The sequence below is a fragment of the Canis lupus genome, chromosome 1 (assembly GCF_003254725.2).
Source record: "Canis lupus dingo isolate Sandy chromosome 1, ASM325472v2, whole genome shotgun sequence".
NCBI classification, from domain to species: domain Eukaryota; kingdom Metazoa; phylum Chordata; class Mammalia; order Carnivora; family Canidae; genus Canis; species Canis lupus.
Window position 1 is genome coordinate 41,672,193 of NC_064243.1, and position 19,561 is coordinate 41,691,753.

The 19,561-nt window shown below is 42.0% G+C and overlaps 1 protein-coding gene across 2 annotated transcripts in view; it reads left to right on the forward strand.

Annotated features, from left to right (window-relative positions):
- The window catches only part of AKAP12 (A-kinase anchoring protein 12), a 96,072-nt gene that overhangs the window by 58,550 nt on the left and 17,961 nt on the right, over window positions 1–19,561 (forward strand). The window contains exon 1 of one of the 2 annotated variants that reach the window (XM_049116328.1): window positions 14,216–14,383. The exons of the other annotated variant lie outside the window; for it this stretch is intronic. Within the exon in view, the coding sequence (XP_048972285.1) occupies window positions 14,359–14,383 (25 nt within the window). The 5' untranslated portion in view covers window positions 14,216–14,358. Of the gene's footprint in view, window positions 1–14,215; window positions 14,384–19,561 lie in introns of those variants that run through there. 2 annotated transcript variants of the gene reach the window in all.

Genomic DNA, 19,561 nt, shown 5'->3' on the forward strand with positions numbered 1-19,561 from the left:
CTTTAAGAGAATGTGTGTCCTTACATTCTGCAGGATTCCACTTTTTCTACATCTGGATACTATTCCCCAGATACAGTAACAAAAATGCTATCTAGCAGCTTAATTTGCCCTATTATAGAGAATATCATTTTCCTCATGGTGTTTAATGTCACTGTCTTAGCTTTTATTAAATCTGCTGTTTGAAACCTACCAGAGTCTGGTGTTTAAGTGCCTTTGGGATATGGGAAGGCCGAAAGGTTATTTACTGCCAAGTGATCACAACCCTCCCTGTGGACCTTGTTACCTTACAGAAAATCCATTCTGGAGTTACTGGTAGTTCTTTGCTTTTTTGATCGTTTAATACCTTTATCTGGACAGTGAGTACCTAAGATCCTTTCCAGGTCTCTGTTAGAAGATGACCCTCCCCACCCCCATACTTGTTCTTCTGTGAGAGGCTACACTCTTCAGCTGTGAAGAAATACAGATTCCGTAGCTTTTCTATTTCAATTTGTGACATAACTGGTACCCAGTTAGTATCCTCATGAAGACATACATGGCCTGTTGCCCACATTACTTACCCTCCATTCTTCCTTTATTTTTTTTCACATCAGTTTTTAACATGTGACATAGGACCTGCCCCTTACCTCCATGTCTGCTAAAATATAGGTGCCACGAGGGCAGAGGTTTCTTGGACTGAAGTGGGAGGTCTATAAGATGGTTCTGTGCCGAATCCCCTAAACAGTGTCTGACACATAGTAAGTGCTTAACAAATACTTGGACCTCATCTCCTTTGGTGCATTAGCACTAGCAAAGTTGGATCCTCTTCCACACACCGTGCTGTGCTCTCACAGGTGCTTACTAGAGGTTATCCAGGTGTTGCCTGGAACCTGCTTGCGATGAAGTGACTCCTAGGAATGTTATCCAATGTGAGTGCTCAACCGACAAAGAGACCCCCCCACCCCCACCCCACTCCCGCTTTGGTATTTCGAATACTGTATTATTGCATGACATTTTCTCAAGCTGTATCCTGTTTTGTAATGTTTTGAAAACTAGGGGAGAGCACTCATGAAAATAAACCTTGAACATCATCAGGAGTCCTGTACTTTGCAGTTCCTGGAAACCAGTTTTTATTCATTCCTTTGCTCTGCAGGAATGTTTTTAGCGTTCCTCTCTAAAATTACTTATGTCATTGACAAATTTCTGGTAACAAATAACTACTACTTTCATCTTTAAAGAAACAGAATTTTTTTTTAGTAATTAACAGTTAACCTAAACAGAGAAGACTTTCTCCTTCCAACTGCATTCAAGTCTGGCAGTCCAATGAACCTTTATTTTTCCTTCTTACTTGGTAAATGGTAGGGGTGTGAGGCAAGAAGGAGGACTTCTGGTCCTCCATGCCCTTAACGTGCTCAGTTCATTCTCAAGAATAAACACTGCTAAGGCTGCTCTAGTCATTTTCTCCGTGACCTTGAATAGAATCTACCCCTTTATCTCACTGACCCATCAGTTTTCATATGTAAAACGAGCATCCTCAGTTATCTCTGAAATTCTAGGACTCAGTAACATCAGTATTGCTAGTAGTATACATAAGCATTGAAAACCAAATGATGGGTTAGCCCTTGAAGTCACCCTGGTGACCTTGGGCAGGTGGGAATCGACCTGATAATTTCATTATGCCTTTTTGTAAAACCACTTTTTAGTCTCATCTCAAAAGTCACCTTCTAGATTTGGGGCCTGACTGGCTCTGTGGGTGGAATGTGCGAGTCTTGATCTCAAGGTCGTAAGTTTGAGTCCCCTGTTGGGAGAAGAGATGACATTAAAAAAAAAAAAAAAAAGAAAAGAAAAGAAAGAAACCTTAAAAAGTCATCTTCTAGATTTGAAGTTTAAATTTATGAACAAAAAGTTTAAGAGGGGAGAATTTATTCAAGAATGTCTCAATAGGTAATCATTTAGGTATGAAAGAAAGATAAGTAGCTTCATTAATGTGGCAACAAGGTTACATGTCTCCTGCTATATAGGAGATTGGAATCATGTAATAGGATTGGTTATGGCCCCATTCAGTGATAGATATTGATAAATGCCATTATCTATTTGCCCTAAAGACTGTCATTCAATCATAAGTGACTGTGAAGACTGATGTAAAATAGAGTTGCTTTTTTTTTTTTTTTTTTTTTTTAAGATTTCATTTATTTATTTTAGAGAGAGAGCATGAGTGGCGATGAGGGACAGAGGAAGAGGAAAACAGACTCCCCAGTGAGCAGGGAGTCCGACTCAGGGACTCAATCTCAGGACCCTGGAATCATGACCTGAGCCAAAAGCAGATGCTTAACCCACTGAGCCACCCAGGCATCCCTTTCAACCTTTTTAACATGGACGTGCAGTGTCATGTAAGCACAAGGCGGTTATCCTGCTATATTAGTTTGCTAGGGCTGCCACTGTAAAGTACCACAGAGCAGTGGCTTCAACAACAGAACTTTCTGTTCTCAACAGTTCTGGAGGCTGCGAAGTCTAAGTCCATCAGCAGGTGTACTTTCTCTGAGGCCTCTCTTTGGCTTATGCATGGCCACCTCCTGGCTGTGTCCAGGCTTTCCTCCTACATTACTGGCCACATTACTGGCCTCTGTGCATCTCAGTCTCCTTGTACAAGGATACCTATCATTTTAAAAAAGGGCAAAAAAGGATGCCTATCAGGTTGGCTTTCTAAACTTAATCCCTTCTCTAAATAGAGGCACATTCTGATGTGCTGGGCATTAGGCACTTCAACGTATGAATTTGGAGAGGGCATAGTTCAGCCCAGAACACCTGCCTGCATGATTGATTTAACTTTAAAATCTGGTTTAGTGGCCTCAATGGAAGAAAACTTAGAGGTGGTCTAGACCAGGCTCCTGTCCCCACGCTGGAGGATCTTCTGCTTAAACACAAATTTAGGGAGTTTCTCCATAACAGGAAGCCAGTTACTCCACCTCAGGGAAAACATGCCTCCCTCTCACCCCCCAGCTGTTCTCTGTTCCCTGTGCTGCCTTCTGGAACTGCATAGAACAAACTCCCCTCCCTTTTCCACATGGTGGCCCTCTAAGTATTTGAAAACATTTATCCTGTCTTTGCTTTAATCTTTTCTACTTTAGGCAAAACATTTCCAGAGAAAATAAGCTGTCTCACATTTAAAGAAAAATGCTAGGGTTTATTATATATTTGGAGTATGAATGTGCTTGATGGAAGCTTGCCAAGCATAACTGGGTTTCAGTTTCAATATTCCCTCCTTTTAAGAATAATGTCTCCAGCTCTTTAGAACGTGAGGACTTAGTTTGCTTTAGACCACAAATTATGTACTGAAAGAATGGCTTAGAGAGGAGATGAGTACATTGATGGAGAAGCATACAAAGGAGTCTCCTTATCAAGGATGTTGCTAAATGAGCCAAAGACAAGCAGAGTGAAGAAAATGTCAATGGTTATGTATATAGAATGTTGGAATTACAGCCACTCTTTGGGTATTTACCCATCACGAGCTAAAGATGAGAGTAAGATCATCTCCACTTTGCAAGTAATTGCTTGTCACAAATAAATGGAGGATTCTTTAGTTTCCACATTAGTAGCCTCCTGCAGAGCCCTCAACTCAGTGGCCTCACTAAACTCAGTGAATGAACTTTTTACAAAAGAGTAAGATTTTCCTCCTGTGTGTCATATTTTGGCCATAAACATACACCAGTTGCACTAATGTTTCCCTTCGTCACATAAACACATTAGGATTCTCTCAGTGTTGTCTTGATACATGTCTCACTGTTGGAAGCCATTGCCGACCTGCTTCTTAATCCCTGGAATGGCTCACAGTGTCCTTTCTGTCCTTAAAGTCTTCTGAAAGTCTGACAGTGATGGATCTCCTTGTGAATCCATTTGTCACACGCTGGGTTCTTAGGAGTTCTTCCAGCTGAGAAGCCCATGCCCTTCACTTCTGAGAAATTATTTCATACATTCCCCTCTTTTTCCTTTGTTTTCTTTTTGGAATTACTATTATTCAGATTTTAGACCTTCTAGAATGGGCCTCATTAAAACTTTTTTTTTTTGCCTCTGTTATTGATCTTCTGTTTGACTCTTATTTCATGGGAAGATGTGATGTCCTAGAGACTAGATTTCATTTTATTATTTTATTATTAATTGGTAAGAATTAATTATTTTCTAAACATTCATTTTTGAAGTATCTGGTTTTTTTTGGCTATATTATTTTTCTGAGGATTGCTCTGAAAGTTTATTTCTCTGCATAGCCTCTGTCTCTTCCAAATTGCTTTTTTGTCTTTCATAACAGGTGTTTTCATTACATATCTGATTTGGGGGCAGATTTCTCATATTTAAAAATTGATTTGGGGGAGGGCACCTGTGTGGTTCAGTGGCTTAAGCGTCTGACTCTGGATTTCGGCTCAGTTCATGATCTTAGGGTCATGAAATCAAGCCCTGCAGCCGACTCCATGCTGGGCGTGGAGCCTGGTTAAGATTCTCTCTCGTTCTCTCCCTCTGCCCTACACTCCTGCTCCTGTATGCTCTCTCTCTCTCTAAAAATAAATAAAGAAGAAGAAACAATAAAAATTAGTTGATATTTATGTTACTGGGGCAAAACGGCCATCCCTGGATGGTGGTCTGCTTGATCTTAACATGTCTTTACTTGGGCTCGTCAAATTCCCCCAGGAAGACTCGTGTTTCATTGTTCAGGCTCATTTTTGGAGCCTAGGAAGGGAGAGAGTCTGGGAGTGGGGTGCATAAACTCACTTCCTTCTCATGATGGTCTGCTCTAATGTGCCTTCGCGTCTCTGCTTTCTCCACCTCCCACTCCTGTGTCCTGGAGACTAAGTTTCACTCCTGTCATCTCTGGGACAGGTGAATGAAGAGTATCTGGCTATTCCAAGTATGGGAGGGGAAACCTAGGGTCTTTTTTTTTTTAATAAAAATTTTTTATTTGTGGTAAAACACACGTAACAAGATTTGCCATTCTAACCACTTTTAAGCACCCAGATCTGTGGCACTCAGTAAATTGCCATGTATGTACAGCCAACACCACCATCCATCTCCAGATCCCTTTTTGTCTTGTAAAACTGAACCTCTGTACATTAAAAACAAATGTCCAGGCAGCCCAGGTGACTCAGTGGTTTAGCGCCGCCTTCAGCCTGAGGCCTAATCCTGGAGACCAGGGATCGAGTCCCATGTCAGGTTCCCTGCATGGTGCCTGCTTCTCTTTCTCCCTGTGTCTCTGCCTCTCTCTCTCTCTCTCTCTCTCTCTCTCTCCCCATCTGTCTGTCTGTCTGTCTCTCATGAATAAATAAATAAAATCTTTAAAAAAAAATGTCCCATTCCCTCCCCACCTCCCCAGGCTCCTGGCAATCCCCATTGTCTCTGTCTCTGAATTTGATTACTCTAGGTACCTCCTATAGGAGGAATCTGTCCCTGTCTATAAAGTCTTGAGGCCTAGGTGAGTTGTAATAATGTGACCAGATTTCTGTCCATTTTAAGGCCGAGTAATATTTCATTGTACGTATATATCACATTCTGTTCATCCATTCATCCACGTCTTGGGACTTTTGACCAGTCTTCTTGCTTTAGGTGCCCTGAGGCTTTTGGAGATTTCTGTAGCATAAATTGAGTTACTTTATCCACTGCTAGTCTAGGATGCAGGTATATGGAGGTGGTCAAACCAGTTGCCACTGCAAATTTCTTATCTTTTCTCTGTTTTTCTGACCTTGGAGTTTATGCACTTAGTCTTGGTGATCCAGGAGTATGTTTTCTGGAGGGAGTAAAAGTTAGATATGCTGTTATCTAGAATTTACTCTTTATCTAGACAGTAAATTTTACACTGACTTAAAAAAATTATATACTTCAAACAATCACAGTCTAGATTTGTAGAAAAAGTCATCTTTGTAAGTAAACTGTAATTTATGTGGCTACATATGTGATTAAATGTATTTCTTCTGCAAGTGTCAATTTTTGCTTTGCAATTATTTTTTATGCCAATTTAAATATAGGCTGACCTTTTAAGAAAAAAAAATCATTTAAAGCACTTTCTCGATGTATATGATCACAGTAAAAGTTGGTGGGAAAAATAATAGATTTTTAAACATATTAACTCATGTTAACAAACTAAGAGTAAATGAAAAAGACAAGGTGTACCTACCTATTAAATCTATTTGTTTTATTCCTTGCCATGTAAAGGTCACCAGGAACTCATCTGTAGTCCAACTAAGTTAGGTTTATTTAAGGGCTCAATCAAAGGAAGATTCCTGCACAGGAGCCCAGCTTTAAATTGGAAACTGAGGTGTTAAGGGCCTTTCTGTGATTATCCTAATAATTTCTATCTAGAAGGCTAGGAAATTAAAGATATAGAATTGTCATTGGCAAAGTGGAAGAAAGAGGGGAACACTTGGGGAGCCTGGCTGGGTCAGAGACAGAGCTTGCAAGTCTTGACCTCCGGGTCATGAGTTCAAGCCCCATGTTCAGCATGGAGCCTACTTAAAAAAAAAGAGAGAAAAATGGAAAAAAAGAAAAAGAGGAAATGTTCAGTTATGTTTGAAGTTTCCGAGCTGTTCTTTAGCCACATCTCACTATCTAGCACTTGAAATTCTGCTAATCCTATTTGAGATGTGCTTTGTGAATAAAATACATCCTGGGTTTCAAAGTACAAAAAAAAAAAAAAAAAAAAGATTGTGAAATATCTCATTAATCGTTTTTTATTTTGAGTATATGTTGCCATAACATTATGTTAATATTGGGTTAAATAAAGCATCATAAAATTAGCCTTGATTTTTTAAAAATTCATTTTGATGTGGCTAATCTAAAATTTGACCTTGTGTATGTGGCTTAGTTGGGGGTTCACACTGCGATTAAGGAGAACAGATGTGGAATGCCAGTGGGTGCTAGGCAGGTCATCACCATTATACCGAGTCTACATTGAGCTAATTTCCCCCACCCCACCCCAACTCCCTGACTTCTTTTGGCTACAACTTTAGGCAAATTAAGATCCTGTCATTCTCTTCTGGAAAAGTGAGAGGAAAAGAAGCTCAGAGTGATTACTTCTAGCACAAGATGATACTTCTCTTCTTAGGATGCATTCCTGAGAAATTGATAATAAAGGGGCATTCTTGCCTTTCCAGAAATATTTTTCAAAGGATTCTTTAAAATGAGGCTTATTGTATTGAAAACAGTATTTCTCCACCTTTTTTTCATTATTGCTCCAGTAAGGGATATTCTTAGATATTTTATTAGCATCCACCCCCCATAACATTTGAATAGCACAAGATGTATGTCAGTTTGTTATGTACAGTATATCTCTTTCTATCTATGCTTTATACACACATAGCCTCCCCATTCTGAACCAGTTTTCTTCCCTTTGGAAGCAATATCACTTGTTGAGAAGTGCGTGGTTTAAAGTGAACTGATAACTAACATTTATTCTGCTTCTAGAACATACTCAGTAGTGCTAATGTTAACTTTCATTTGTATCTCAGAATAACATTACTGTAAGTGATATATTTATTCTCCTATGAGTTGAAGCCCAGAGTTCTCCCAAGTATTGAAGCTTCAATACTTGGCCCCTACCATACAGCCAACAGAGTCAGAACTAGAAGCTTCAGCTTTTGAAACTTTGGAATCCTGTTTTGACAATACTAAAGACGGGTGTTCAGACTTAAGATGAATGGAGGATTTGAACATGAGGCACTCAGCAAAGAATTTATTCCTATTTGTGTATCTTACCGGATTTGGTAGTGAAGCAAGTTTTTCTTATTTCATAATTTTTAAAAATCACACTTTTAAAAAAAGATTTATTTATTCATGAGAGATGCAGAGAGAGAGAGAGAGAGAGAGAGAGAGAGAGAGGCAGAGACACAGGCAGCGGGAGAAGCAGGCTCCATGCAGGGAGCCCGACATGGGACTCGATCCGGGGTCTCCAGGATCACACCCTCTGCTGAAGGCGGTGCTAAACTACTGAGCCACCGGGGCTGCCCTAAAAGATCATACTTTTAATCTGCTGTCAGCTTGCTAATTTCTATATTCCAGTGATTGGAGAGTTGGACCACTGTGGAGTTTTTATAAAATATCAGAGGCATTGCTCTGGGGTTCAAGATCTGGTAGTGCTGGACCACCCTGTCCAACCCAAGCCAGGGGTCAAATGTGCTTGCATTCTAACCATAAAAGCAACAAAGTTGTGGAAGATTTGTAAAATGTAGGAAAATATTGGGGCGCCTGGGGGGGCTCAGTTGGTTAAGCATCTGACTCTTGGTCTCAGCTCGGGTCTTGACCTCAGGGTTGTGAGTTCAAGCCCCATGTGGTGCTTACTTTAAAAAAAAAAAGGGAAAATATTGAGTTGAGATTGCCCATCATTACACTATGGTTGGCTTTCATTATTTTTCTTTCTGGGCTTTGTTCCTCAGCCTCACAGATATATATGCATTTTAAAAAGCAGAATTGGGATTCTATTCAATATATAGTTTATATGGTGTTTTTTTGCCCTGAACAAAGGTGTAGACATACATATCCATGTAGCCATTTTCTTTGTCATTAACTGCTTCAAAGATATTCCTTTTGCCAAATATTCCACCAAAGGGGTTAGAGACACCATTTTCCTACTAGTACAACATTTAGGCTTTTCAAATATTATACACCCCAAGCAATACATATTCTCATACACAAGTCTGTGCTCCTTGTGCAGTGTATTTTATAGAAACAGAATTGCCAAATCAAAGAATATAAAAATGTATGGACTCAATAAAGGGAGAAATAAATACTTTACCTCACTTTTATTATATTTGTATTGAGTCTTTAAATATTTTCCCCTCCCTTTTTTTTTTTTTTTTAAACTGTCTTGTGAAGTGATTTTTAAATCCCCTTTTAGCTTTTCTGTTGTATTATGACAGACCCTTTGAGGGGATGATTTGTCTTGAGGATTTTGAGTCAGAGTAACCATGTCTATATAAACATGTCCAATTCAGCTGGACCATAAAATTCGATTAGCTGGTATTCGTTGGGGTTTATAAAGCATGGAGACAGAGCCCAGCAGAACCTACCCATCCTGCATGTGACTTGCCAACATCATCGAGATGGTGTCTGTGTTCATCTCTTTCAGCAGCTTTGAGCTCACCCTTAGATTGATTATCTTGAAGCCTTTTATTTAAGATTTTGTTTATTTGAGAGAGAGGGAGCAGGAGCAGAGGGAGAGAGAGAAGCAGGCTCTCAGCTGAGCAGGGAGCCTGATGTGGGGCTCAATTCCAGGACCCTGAGATCATGACCTGAGCGGAAGCAGACGCTTCACCCACTGAGCCACCCAGGCACCCCTTGAAGCCTTTTAAAGGAGCCACAGTGGTGACACTCCCTTGGATCTCACCGGCCCTCTTCTTACCAGAGGAGGAGACTTCACAGGTTTTTGGTTGCCTTCCCTCCAACTTTAATGCCACCGTGGAAAAGCAGTGAAAGGGGGTGTAGAGGCCTGGGTTTGCTGTCCACCTCCCCATTTCCCTGGTTCTCATATTTGAGTTTAATATTCAAGCTCCCCTGAAGGCAGCCAGTATCTGTGGTCTTTCTGGTGTCTGGGCCCCTCTGTCCCCTCCCTCTCAGGAAAGAGTAAAGCACTCATCTTTATGGTGGTTATTTGTCTCCTAGTCACTCCCCCACCCCCCCCCATCCATCCCCCTCTCCCCTCCCGGCTGAGGCCTCTTTGAGTTCCTGATCTGTGTCCCTGCTTTGTGTGACACACCAGTCTGCTGTCCACTTCTGCCATCTTTAATCCTCTGCACCCTTGGCTTCTGATGCCACTTACTCCTTGATTGTCTCTAATCTCTGTCCATGTTCCATCGTGGTTCCATTTCGGATGATCTCAAGGATTTACACGACTTCACCTGCCCTCTATGGGCATCTCTGAGTTAGGGCGTAACTCCTAATGCCTTGCTCAGCTTGCTCACCACTGTGTCCATGAATCATGCTCCTTGGCATTGCTTCTCTGTAACCTTTTTTATTAATTAATTAATTAATTAATTTATTTATTTATTTAATATTTATTTGAGAGACAGCAAGCATGAGTTGGGGGTGGGGTGGCAGGGAAGGCAGGTGTTTGAGCCACCCAGGCACCCCTGTAGCCTTTTAAATATCACAGTTCAAATTATGTGTCAGCTCTCCTCCAAAGCTTCTCACGATCCCTTGGAGTCTTCAGAATTAATATAATAAATTCCTTAAAAAAAAAAAAAAAGCTTTAAGGAGATATAATTCATATACCGTGCAATTGACCCATTTAAAGTATATTTTTCATTGGTTTTTAGTATAGTCACAGAATTGGATGACCATCACCCCTTTGAATTTTAGAACATTTTAATCCTCTCCTAAATAACCCCCAAACCTACTAGCAGTCAGTCCTTCTCTCCCCACCAATCTGGTTCTGCAACCATTAATCCATTTTCTGTTGATTTGCCCCTTCTGGTCATTTCATATGAATGAAATTAAATAATATTTCAAGGGGCACATGAGTGGCCCAGTCAGTTAGGTATCTGACTCTTGGTTTTGGCTCAGGTTGTGATCTCAGAGTGGTGAGATTGAGCTCCAAGTTTCCTTGAGATTCTCTCTCCTTTTCCTTCTGATCCTTCCCGCTCTTTTTTTCTCTTGCTCCCAAATAAATTTTTAAAGTATTTCAATATGTGCTCTTTGAGGACTAGTTCCTTTTTTTCTTTTCTTTTTTTTTTAAGATTTTATTTATTTATTCATGAGAGACACACAGAGAGGCAGAGATATAGGCAGAGGGAAAAGCAGGCTTCCTGTGGGGAACCTGATGTGGGACTCGATCCCAGGACCCCAGGATCACAACTTGAGCTGAAGTCACTCAACCACTCCCAGGTGCCCCTGGGGACTAGTTTCTTTTGCTTAGCAATGTTTTCATTGTTCATCCATGTTATAGCATGCATACTTAATTCCTTTTTATTCCTGCATAACATGATCTATCTAATTTTGTTTTTTTATGCATCAATTGATGATTATTTGGGTTGCTTCTAGTTTGGGGTTACTATGAATAATGAATACTATTAGCATTCCTGTACAAATTTTTGCATGGATGTAGGTTTTCATTTCCCCTGGTTATATATCTAGAATTGCTGGGTCATATGTTAAACTCTATGTTTAACATTTTGAGGAACTACCAGACTGTTTGCCACCATTTTACATCTCCACTAACAATGTATGAAAGTTCTGATTTCTTGATTCCTTATTATTGTCCATCTTTTTGATTAAAGCCATCCTAGTGGGTGTGAATTGGTATCTCATTGTGGTTTCGATTTGTATTTTCCTAATGGTTAATGAGGTTGAGTGTCTCTTCATGTGCTCATTGACCATTTGTTGTACATAACTTTCTAGAAATGTCTACTTAGAGCCTTTGCCCATTTTTTTTTTAAAGACTTCATTTATTTATTCACGAGAGACCCACAGAGAGGCAGAGACATAGGCAGAGGGAGAAGCAGGCTCCCTGCAGGGGACCTGATGCGGAACTTGATCCCAGGACTCCGGGATCACACCCTGAGCTGAAGGCAGATGCTCAACCACTGAGCCGGCCAGGCATCCCACTTTGCCCATTTTTTATTGGGGTTATTTGTTACAAAACTATTAAATTGTCATTCAAATTCGTAAGCCCCAAATATTATATTTCTCGTTCTCATTTCAGTTACCATCTTAATTTTGATTTAACAAGAACATGGAATGGAAGGAATAACAAAGTTTCCTGCATAGTGTACTGACCTTAGAGGTCTGAGCTTTACTCCTGCTTTCATACTGATTGATGACTTTTCTTTGTAAATGCAGACACACGGGGGCGGGCAGCTGCGCCACACGCCCTGTCCTTGATTACTCAGGGGTGGAGATCAAAGCAGAACCGGCTGCTAAGAGAGTCAGCAAGTTGCCACCTGATCACCTGCTCTGCCTTGTGGTTTTAACTACTTCTTTAGGAATACTGGATCAGATGTGGTAATGTCTTTAGCAATGTCATAAAAAGAGAAGAAGTTTAAGAAAATCACACAGCAATATAATTATCTCTGTAAATGTTTGGGGCCTTAAGCTGGTAACCAGTTGAGGTTTCTTCTAGTTCAGCTCAGTGGAGCAGCTGGTTTTGTTAGATCTTAGACTTCTAGGAAGGAAAGGACCCAGTAATACAGTTAAGTAAGCTCAAAGCCAATGTACCTCTCAGTGGAACGTGTGTATTTCCGAGGTGGCACCAGATGATGGCCATGTGCTGTCCCCAACAGCCAGTGCTGAGAAATGATGCATAAGTGAGACCTCAGATCCCTGAGGTAGCCTGGGCTCCTGGGACAGTTCAGGGAAGGGGGATGTAGGCTCCACCTGGGGACACACACTTTGGGCTGATGCTCGTGCTTGGGAGGGCCGTAGACCATTTAATGTAGACCACCAAATGCAGCCTTTTGTGCACCGTCTGTACAGCCGGGACTCCCCAGGGCTGGGGCTGGGGGCGTAAGTGGGGAGACGGGAGGATGCAGAGCTGCCTGGACCCCTCAGCTGGGGGGACAACAGAGGGGCCATTCCACCAGCAATCTCTCACACACACCAGACGCTCAGTATAATTGAGGCAATTTGTGAACCCCAGTTAAGAGTCCTCTAAGGAAGATGAAAGGTTAGGATGTGGCTGCTCTGGGCATTAGATCCCAGGCGTCAGGACAAGGAGCTCATCACTCGGTTCCCTGGGGGCATTTACAGCCAGGCTGGGTATTTGCTGGAGTATAAGAGGGAAGCCCTGTCAACGGAGAGGCTGAAGCTGATTTTTGTAACACTGATTTGAGTACTAGTAAGGTTGCCTCCTTAACTTGGCTCAGTTTTGGTCTGACCCTGGTGCGTCGCGCCTCCTGGTGGCCAGAAGAAGCAACGAGGTGTGGGCCAGCATCCCCACACTCCTTTTTCTGGACACTTCTCCACCCTTCTCTATACTGCTCCCTCTCCGCTCCATCCCAGGCCTCTCTGCCCTGCAAGCAGTAATGAATAAGACCTGAGCCTCTCCATTTGAAGAGAAGAGCAGCAATGGTAAAACTTTCCTTTTGTTGCTGAAGGGAAGAGCCAGTGGTAATGGGGCAAGGCAGGCAAGGCATGGAGTGATAAACAGGGCAAGAATGAAAAGGAGAGGAAGCCAGGGGGTCTAAATGGCCTTAACCCTCACAGAACATTGACATACAAGAGCGTGTCAAAGTTATAAGACTTGTTCATCACTCACTCATCTTGTATCTTTACATGGAACATTCTAAACCTCCAGGAAGAAGGAATTTGAGAATTTGGGGTTGCCTGGAATTTTTCATGAATGTTCCATGTAGGTTCTGACCGATTCTCATGCTGTGTGCTTAACTATTAGAGATACGATAGTGTCTATGTTTTGGAATATGGCATAGTTTGATTTAAAAATTTAGTTAGTGGGATCCCTGGTGGCTCAGAGGTTTAGCACCGCACCGCCTTCAGCCCCCCAGGGCCTGATCCTAGAGGCCCAGGATCGGGTCCCACGTCAGGCTCCCTGCGTGGGGCCTGCTTCTCCCTCTGCCTGTGTCTCTGCCTCTCTCTCTCTCTCTCTGTGTGTCTCATGAATAAATAAATAAAATCTTAATTTTTTTTTTCAGTTAGCTTCTACCATTAAAAAAGGAAAAACAACCCTATTGCTCCTATTGGGTTTTTTACAAGGTGCCTTGATCGAGCGTTGGAGACGTAGAGTTAGCTTTGCAGCCCCCTTCTCGCAGACTGGAAGAAACGGGACAACTGACATCAGTTGCCAGCCCTCGGGTGCGTGCAGCTCGTGTGTGTCCAGCAGATGGGGAAATTGCACAATACTCCAGGTGCGAAAAAGCAGACCGCGTTTTGCACCTCATCAGCCTTGACACAAGCAAGGATACAGAACGCGGTATTTAAAAAAAAAAAAAAAAAAGTAGGAGAGTGTAGTCCTCTGTGCCGTTATTGGCTTTAAGTCATGCTACGAGCTGAGACACAAAAAGCACGTCGGCGCCAGGAATGAAGTAACGGTTCAGATAAAACGCTGCTGACTCCGGGTTATTCGGCGCAACTTTCACACCCTCCGCGGTGTCTGTGCGGAGCCTCGCTGACGGTGCACGGGGACCAGCTCCGGGGAGGGGGGCGCCCCTGCTTTAAGGGAAGCACGTGACCCTCTGGCGGGCCGGGGCGCGGGGGGCGGGGCGGGGCGGGGGCGGGGCCGCCTATAATGAGCCTGCGAGGTGCGTCCCGCTCCCTTCTGGCCGAGGCTCCGCAGGCACCTTGAGTCCTCCCTCGTGGGCGCTTCCTGCTCGCAGCAGGACTGCACGGGTGGGCGAGCGCCCCGGGAGGGCGAGGACCCGCTGTCGCTCTCACCTGGAGGGAGGTGCGCGAGGAAATATGCTGGGGATCATCACTATCACAGGTAAGGCCCAGGCCAGGCCCCGGGGTTCTGCCTCCGTGGCAGGTGGAGGAACCGCCTCCTTCCCTCTAACCTGCATTGCCCGGAGAGCCTCGAGGTCCCTGGCCCAGCACGCTGATGGGCATTCGTTTCTGTGTTTGCTGACTTTCCGATGAGAGGAGCCCTCTCTGGGGCTCAGAAAGAACCCAGCGCACCCCGAGTTTGCTTTTTGCCTACGTGGGAATCTTCCTCACTCTACCTAGGGGGGAGACCTTGAGTGCAGTTGAGATACGTGTTAGACTGGGGTGAATTTGAAAGCCTAATCCCTGGTTGTAGTCCTGAAAAAGTAAATTCCTGTGTTTTTGTTTTTGTTTTTTAATATTTTACTTATTCATGAGAGACACACACACACAGAGGTAGAGGCAGAGGCAGAGGGAGAAGCAGGCTCCCTGCGGGGATCCACATGGGGGACTGGATCCCAGGACCTGGGATCTCGCCCTGAGCCAACTCAGGCGCCCCTAAGTTCCTGTTTTTGAGAAATTACGGTATTTGGCATTTTGACCCGCTTCTTAGAAAGTTCCAGTGAAGATGCACTTTGTGGTTTTAGGAGACTAAAATGTTAGCTCTGGTTAAATGGTGGTTTTGATGAACACAGTATAAAATTGATGGCTAGCAGGTCATAGCATTTAGGCACTAATAGTGAAAATGTATGTGTTTAAAGCATGCTTTCTAGAAATCTGGCTGTAAGTATGAATTATAATACTTAATTTGTACCTCTAGCAAATGAATCACATATATCAGATTTGTAGAAAACACTGACAGCTCTTCTCAGCTGATACTTGATCGTTTATGCAGTTGTGCTGTAGCCTGACCCCTTAGGAACCTGCCTGCCTGTTTTTTCCTGTCTCCTTTCCCATTTCAAGAATAAAATGACTATTGGCTACTTTAGATTTCTAACACCAGCTCTATTCTATTTGACGTCACTGCTCACCGGATCTACATATTTTCTTAACACAGTGTAGAATTTCTAGACTCCACACTTTTCTCAATATCATGGCTTCTGCGAAGCCTGCTTCTTCTGTGGAATCTTAAATAAATGTGAAAGATGAGCAAAACTAAAAATATCTCTCATTTCCTATAGATTAGCTTTACTTTGGGATTTCCTTAGAATCCCTTTCTCAAGGTAATGCTGTAAGCCTTTCTACCATTTGTATTGCACTTATGTTTAAGGAGATAGCTAGAATCTATTATTAAATAGACTATACAAAATAAAATAAATTAAAACCAAAATGTTTCATTTTTTCCAGATCATTGCTTTTTCTCTGAATGAAACATAGACATGCCAAACCCTGAGAGAGGCTGCTTGAGAGTGTGGTTTGTGGGGTGTCACGGCTGGTGGTGGGCCTTCTATAATTATATCTTCTGGGTGCTTTTTGTGTATAGCATGATCCATATTATATTCACTGTTTGCTTTATCACATGCTGGATTTCTTATGGGAAAGGAAGGTGTTTCTTTTTCGAAGTAATTAAGAGGTTAACAAAATTGGGGTACTTGGGAGGGCTTTTAGATATTGATTCAAATAAGCCCAATGGGCTAACAAATGAACAGAAACAGTTTGAAGGACGGTCTCATTTTTAGGGCAACTCCAAGTAATTGCATCTGTTGCCTTCTGAGTTTCTCTTCTATTAAAATGTTGGTATGGAAGATGTGGCAAAATTTGGTACTTTTTCCTAGTAAAAAGATAGTGCACAGAAATTCTTACCTCCAAAAATTTAACAGCAAATAAACATTTTGCAGTGGATGAAGGGAGTTTGAACTGTCACACCCTCCCTTCCCCCGTTAGTTATCCTGATAAGGAAGATTTACAGTGACTGGTCTTTAGTTAGTCAGAATCTTGCAAAGCAACAGAGGCTTTTAAAACTGGCATTAAGTGTTAATTAAATATCAGATTACTCATCTAAATAACGTGAAAGGTAGTAATTCTAGTGCTCTTCAGTGCTACGTGGAATATGCATGGAATATTTCACAGTGAACAGGAAGAGTCAGACTCATAACATTTTTGTACTTAGGAAGGAGTTTCCCTTTCTGAAAGCAGGGAAAAGCTGCCACGCACAGGACTGCTCCTACCCCCAACCCCCTACCAGTGAAATTAAGGGAGTAGAACTTGAACTATGAAATGATTGCATATTCACATACGTACTTGGTCTTTCTTGACATCTTACCATCACATCACATGAGCCTTACGTAGCTTAAAAACTGGAAAATCGGCATATGGCTGGCTCAGTCAGAAGAGTGTGCAACTCCTGGTCTCCGGATCATGAGTTTGAGCCCCACGCTGGGTGTAGAGATTATTTAAATAATTTGAGAAAAAAAAAAAACCCTAGAAAATAAGTGATCAGATATGATGATGGGGGAGGTGTCTTCTCCCCTACCAGCCTATTAATGGAAAAAATGCTTTTTTAATTTTGTAAGATACTTTGAAAATATCGTCCCTATTTTTTCTAATTTGCACACGTTGAGGCTAACTGGAGTATCATGAGGAATTAGGGCAGCATTATTCTTTGTCTCTAAAATAAACGGAAGAGTCCTCCAATGTTCATGCAAGTTCTAGATGATTTATAATGCCTTTCTCTATGCAAACCATTTACAAGATTAAAAAATATATATATCCTTCATATGGCTGCTTCTGTATACCAAGGAGGCAGGTTAGTTGTCTCAGGACTTATGAGACATTAAATGAGTAGTACCCTCACACCTGTTAGAGTAGTAACTACCACCTACTGAGTGCCCATTCTCATTTTTCTGTGTAATAATCCTGCTAATAATCCGGCTAAATCCAAAAGTGGGTATTTAACCCCCTTTGAAGATGTTGAAGATGACAACTTCCACAGTTCAGAGTACCTTGTAAAGGATCTCTTTCTCATCATGTAAAGGATATTAATATTGCTTTAGTGGTGCCCTTATCTTTGTATGCCTGCCTGGATGTCCAAGGGACCATTTAGCCTCCTTACTGAGGCCAGGGTCAAGATGATCATCACCTGTACCCCTCTTGTAAATGGGGTTCTGCTTCTCTGAGTTTTAATCCCGGTTAAATATCTCTCCTAGGTTTTGTGGTTTATGAGCATGACAACATGGGGAGTTGGGTGTGTAGGATATAAGGGATAGATTTAGAATGCAGAGAATTTCTGGAAAAAATCCAGGACAATGCTGCAGATCGTAGGAGAAAGTTAACCAGATCCAGATGTTGGCCTCAAGCAGGCCTGATGTGCCTACAGAACAGAACACACTGGTTACACTAAACGTAAAAAATTAATGTTGCAGCTTTTGCAATATCGCACTTTTTCTCTGACAAAATGACTCCATTTGTGCCATGGGAATTTAAGAGGTAAGTTTGGACAAAAGCCTTAAAATTTTGGAATATATGGCGACATGTTTCTTAATTCTTTTCTTCTTTTAAACCTTTAAAGTAAAAGAAACAAGTTATATTCTTCTGTCTTAATCTTTTAAGTATTTGGAAGAGTGAAAAAAGACCCTGTAGGCTTTGGACCTGCAACTGTTTATTACATCTGTGGAGCTTGTGGGTGGGGTATCTGTGTGGAGCACAGCATCCATAGCCTCCTAAGAGGCCTTTCCCGTTGACATGCTGACGGGCTTCCCTTCCAAGCCTTCTTGCTGTCTTTGATGCCAGGCGAGAATGTAGAGTTTCTAGCCCAGTCACCACACCAGTGATTAAATGAGCACTGTCTTTGGACTTTACAGGAATTTGGGAAACTTGCTGGATTAATAGCCGTGTTGTTCATAGTAGGTAATTTGGATAGTTCAGTTCCCCCATGGAGTGATACTTAACATGTTATGTCAGAATGGCCTACTCTAAAACCAGTTGTTTCTGAGGAAGGACTTTCTGGGTGCCAGGAATGTACATCCCTGAATCAATGATGCTTAGATGATCAAGCCTTTTGATCTTCCTCATCCTATCCAATCCGACAAATCTAAAGCAGATAATACTAGAGGGAGCTAATGTGTTGGAAACTATTGCAGAGGAGGTTCTGAAGTCCTTTAAAAGTAAAATTATTAATGAAACATTTCTGAGTGTGATTGCAAATGGGATTCTGCTGTGCAGAGTGTGGGTTAGGTGAATACTGGCCGGTCCTTCCTGGAAGATCTTATTCTCACCAGCCTGCTGTTTCTCCTGCCAAACCGGGCCAGCAGGTTTGCTCACTGGGCTATGATCTTGAAATCATTCAGAACCATCATGCAGCCAGCATATAAAACCTGGAAAAAGGTGGCTGCTAACCACAAACTAGAATAGGGATGGGAATGAGGATGGTCTTTTCTAGACATTGCCTCCTTCAGGCAGCACCTGGGAAATGTATTGTGTACAGCTGGGCTGGGAAAGTGGGGGAGAAAGGAGTCCACAAAAAGGGCTGTGGCTCCGTTTGATCCACACTTGATCCAAAATGGGGTAAAGGATTTAGATCCTCACATGGTGCAAATAAAGGATAGGGAGGGAGCCAATTCAGGATGTGTGTGTCCCTTTTTTCCCCTTAGTATCTATGTTGGGAGTCAAAAAGGAAAACTTAGATGCAATATGGCATTAAACTGTACAGAATTTGAAAAAGAACCTAAGCTTTATGGATTGGTAGATTTTTGAATTGTCTTCTGGCCCAGGTCTGGGAAATTTGCAAGGCCTCCCGCTTGACACATTTGAAAACTGTTCAATACTGCCCTCTTCTGTTCAAACACTTGCTCAGGGGTTTGGACGGTGACTTCTACACGTGAGCATTCATTGCATAGTATGGTGGTGAAAAATTAGAGCAACAAATGATCTGCCAGTAGGAGGGCATTAAAATGAATTATGTGGCCATTTTACCATAATTTTGAAAACTATTGAATAACTTAGAAGAAAACAATCTGTTTTTTTTTTTTCAAACTGTATCCAGCTTTATTAAAGATACTTTTCATAAACAATCATGGTATCTCAGGCAGGACATGGGTGGACGATCGTTAACAGTATACAACAACTTTCAAACTCCCTTCTTCAATGGACTACCAAAATCAGAAAGCCGCTATAAAACCCAATGAAGTCTTCATGTGATGCTCTGAACAGGGAAAGTTTAGAGTGAGGGTTGACAGTTCACATTTAGCATGTTGTTTAACAACTTTTCACAAGCTGACCCTGACTTTCAGGAAATGAAATGAAA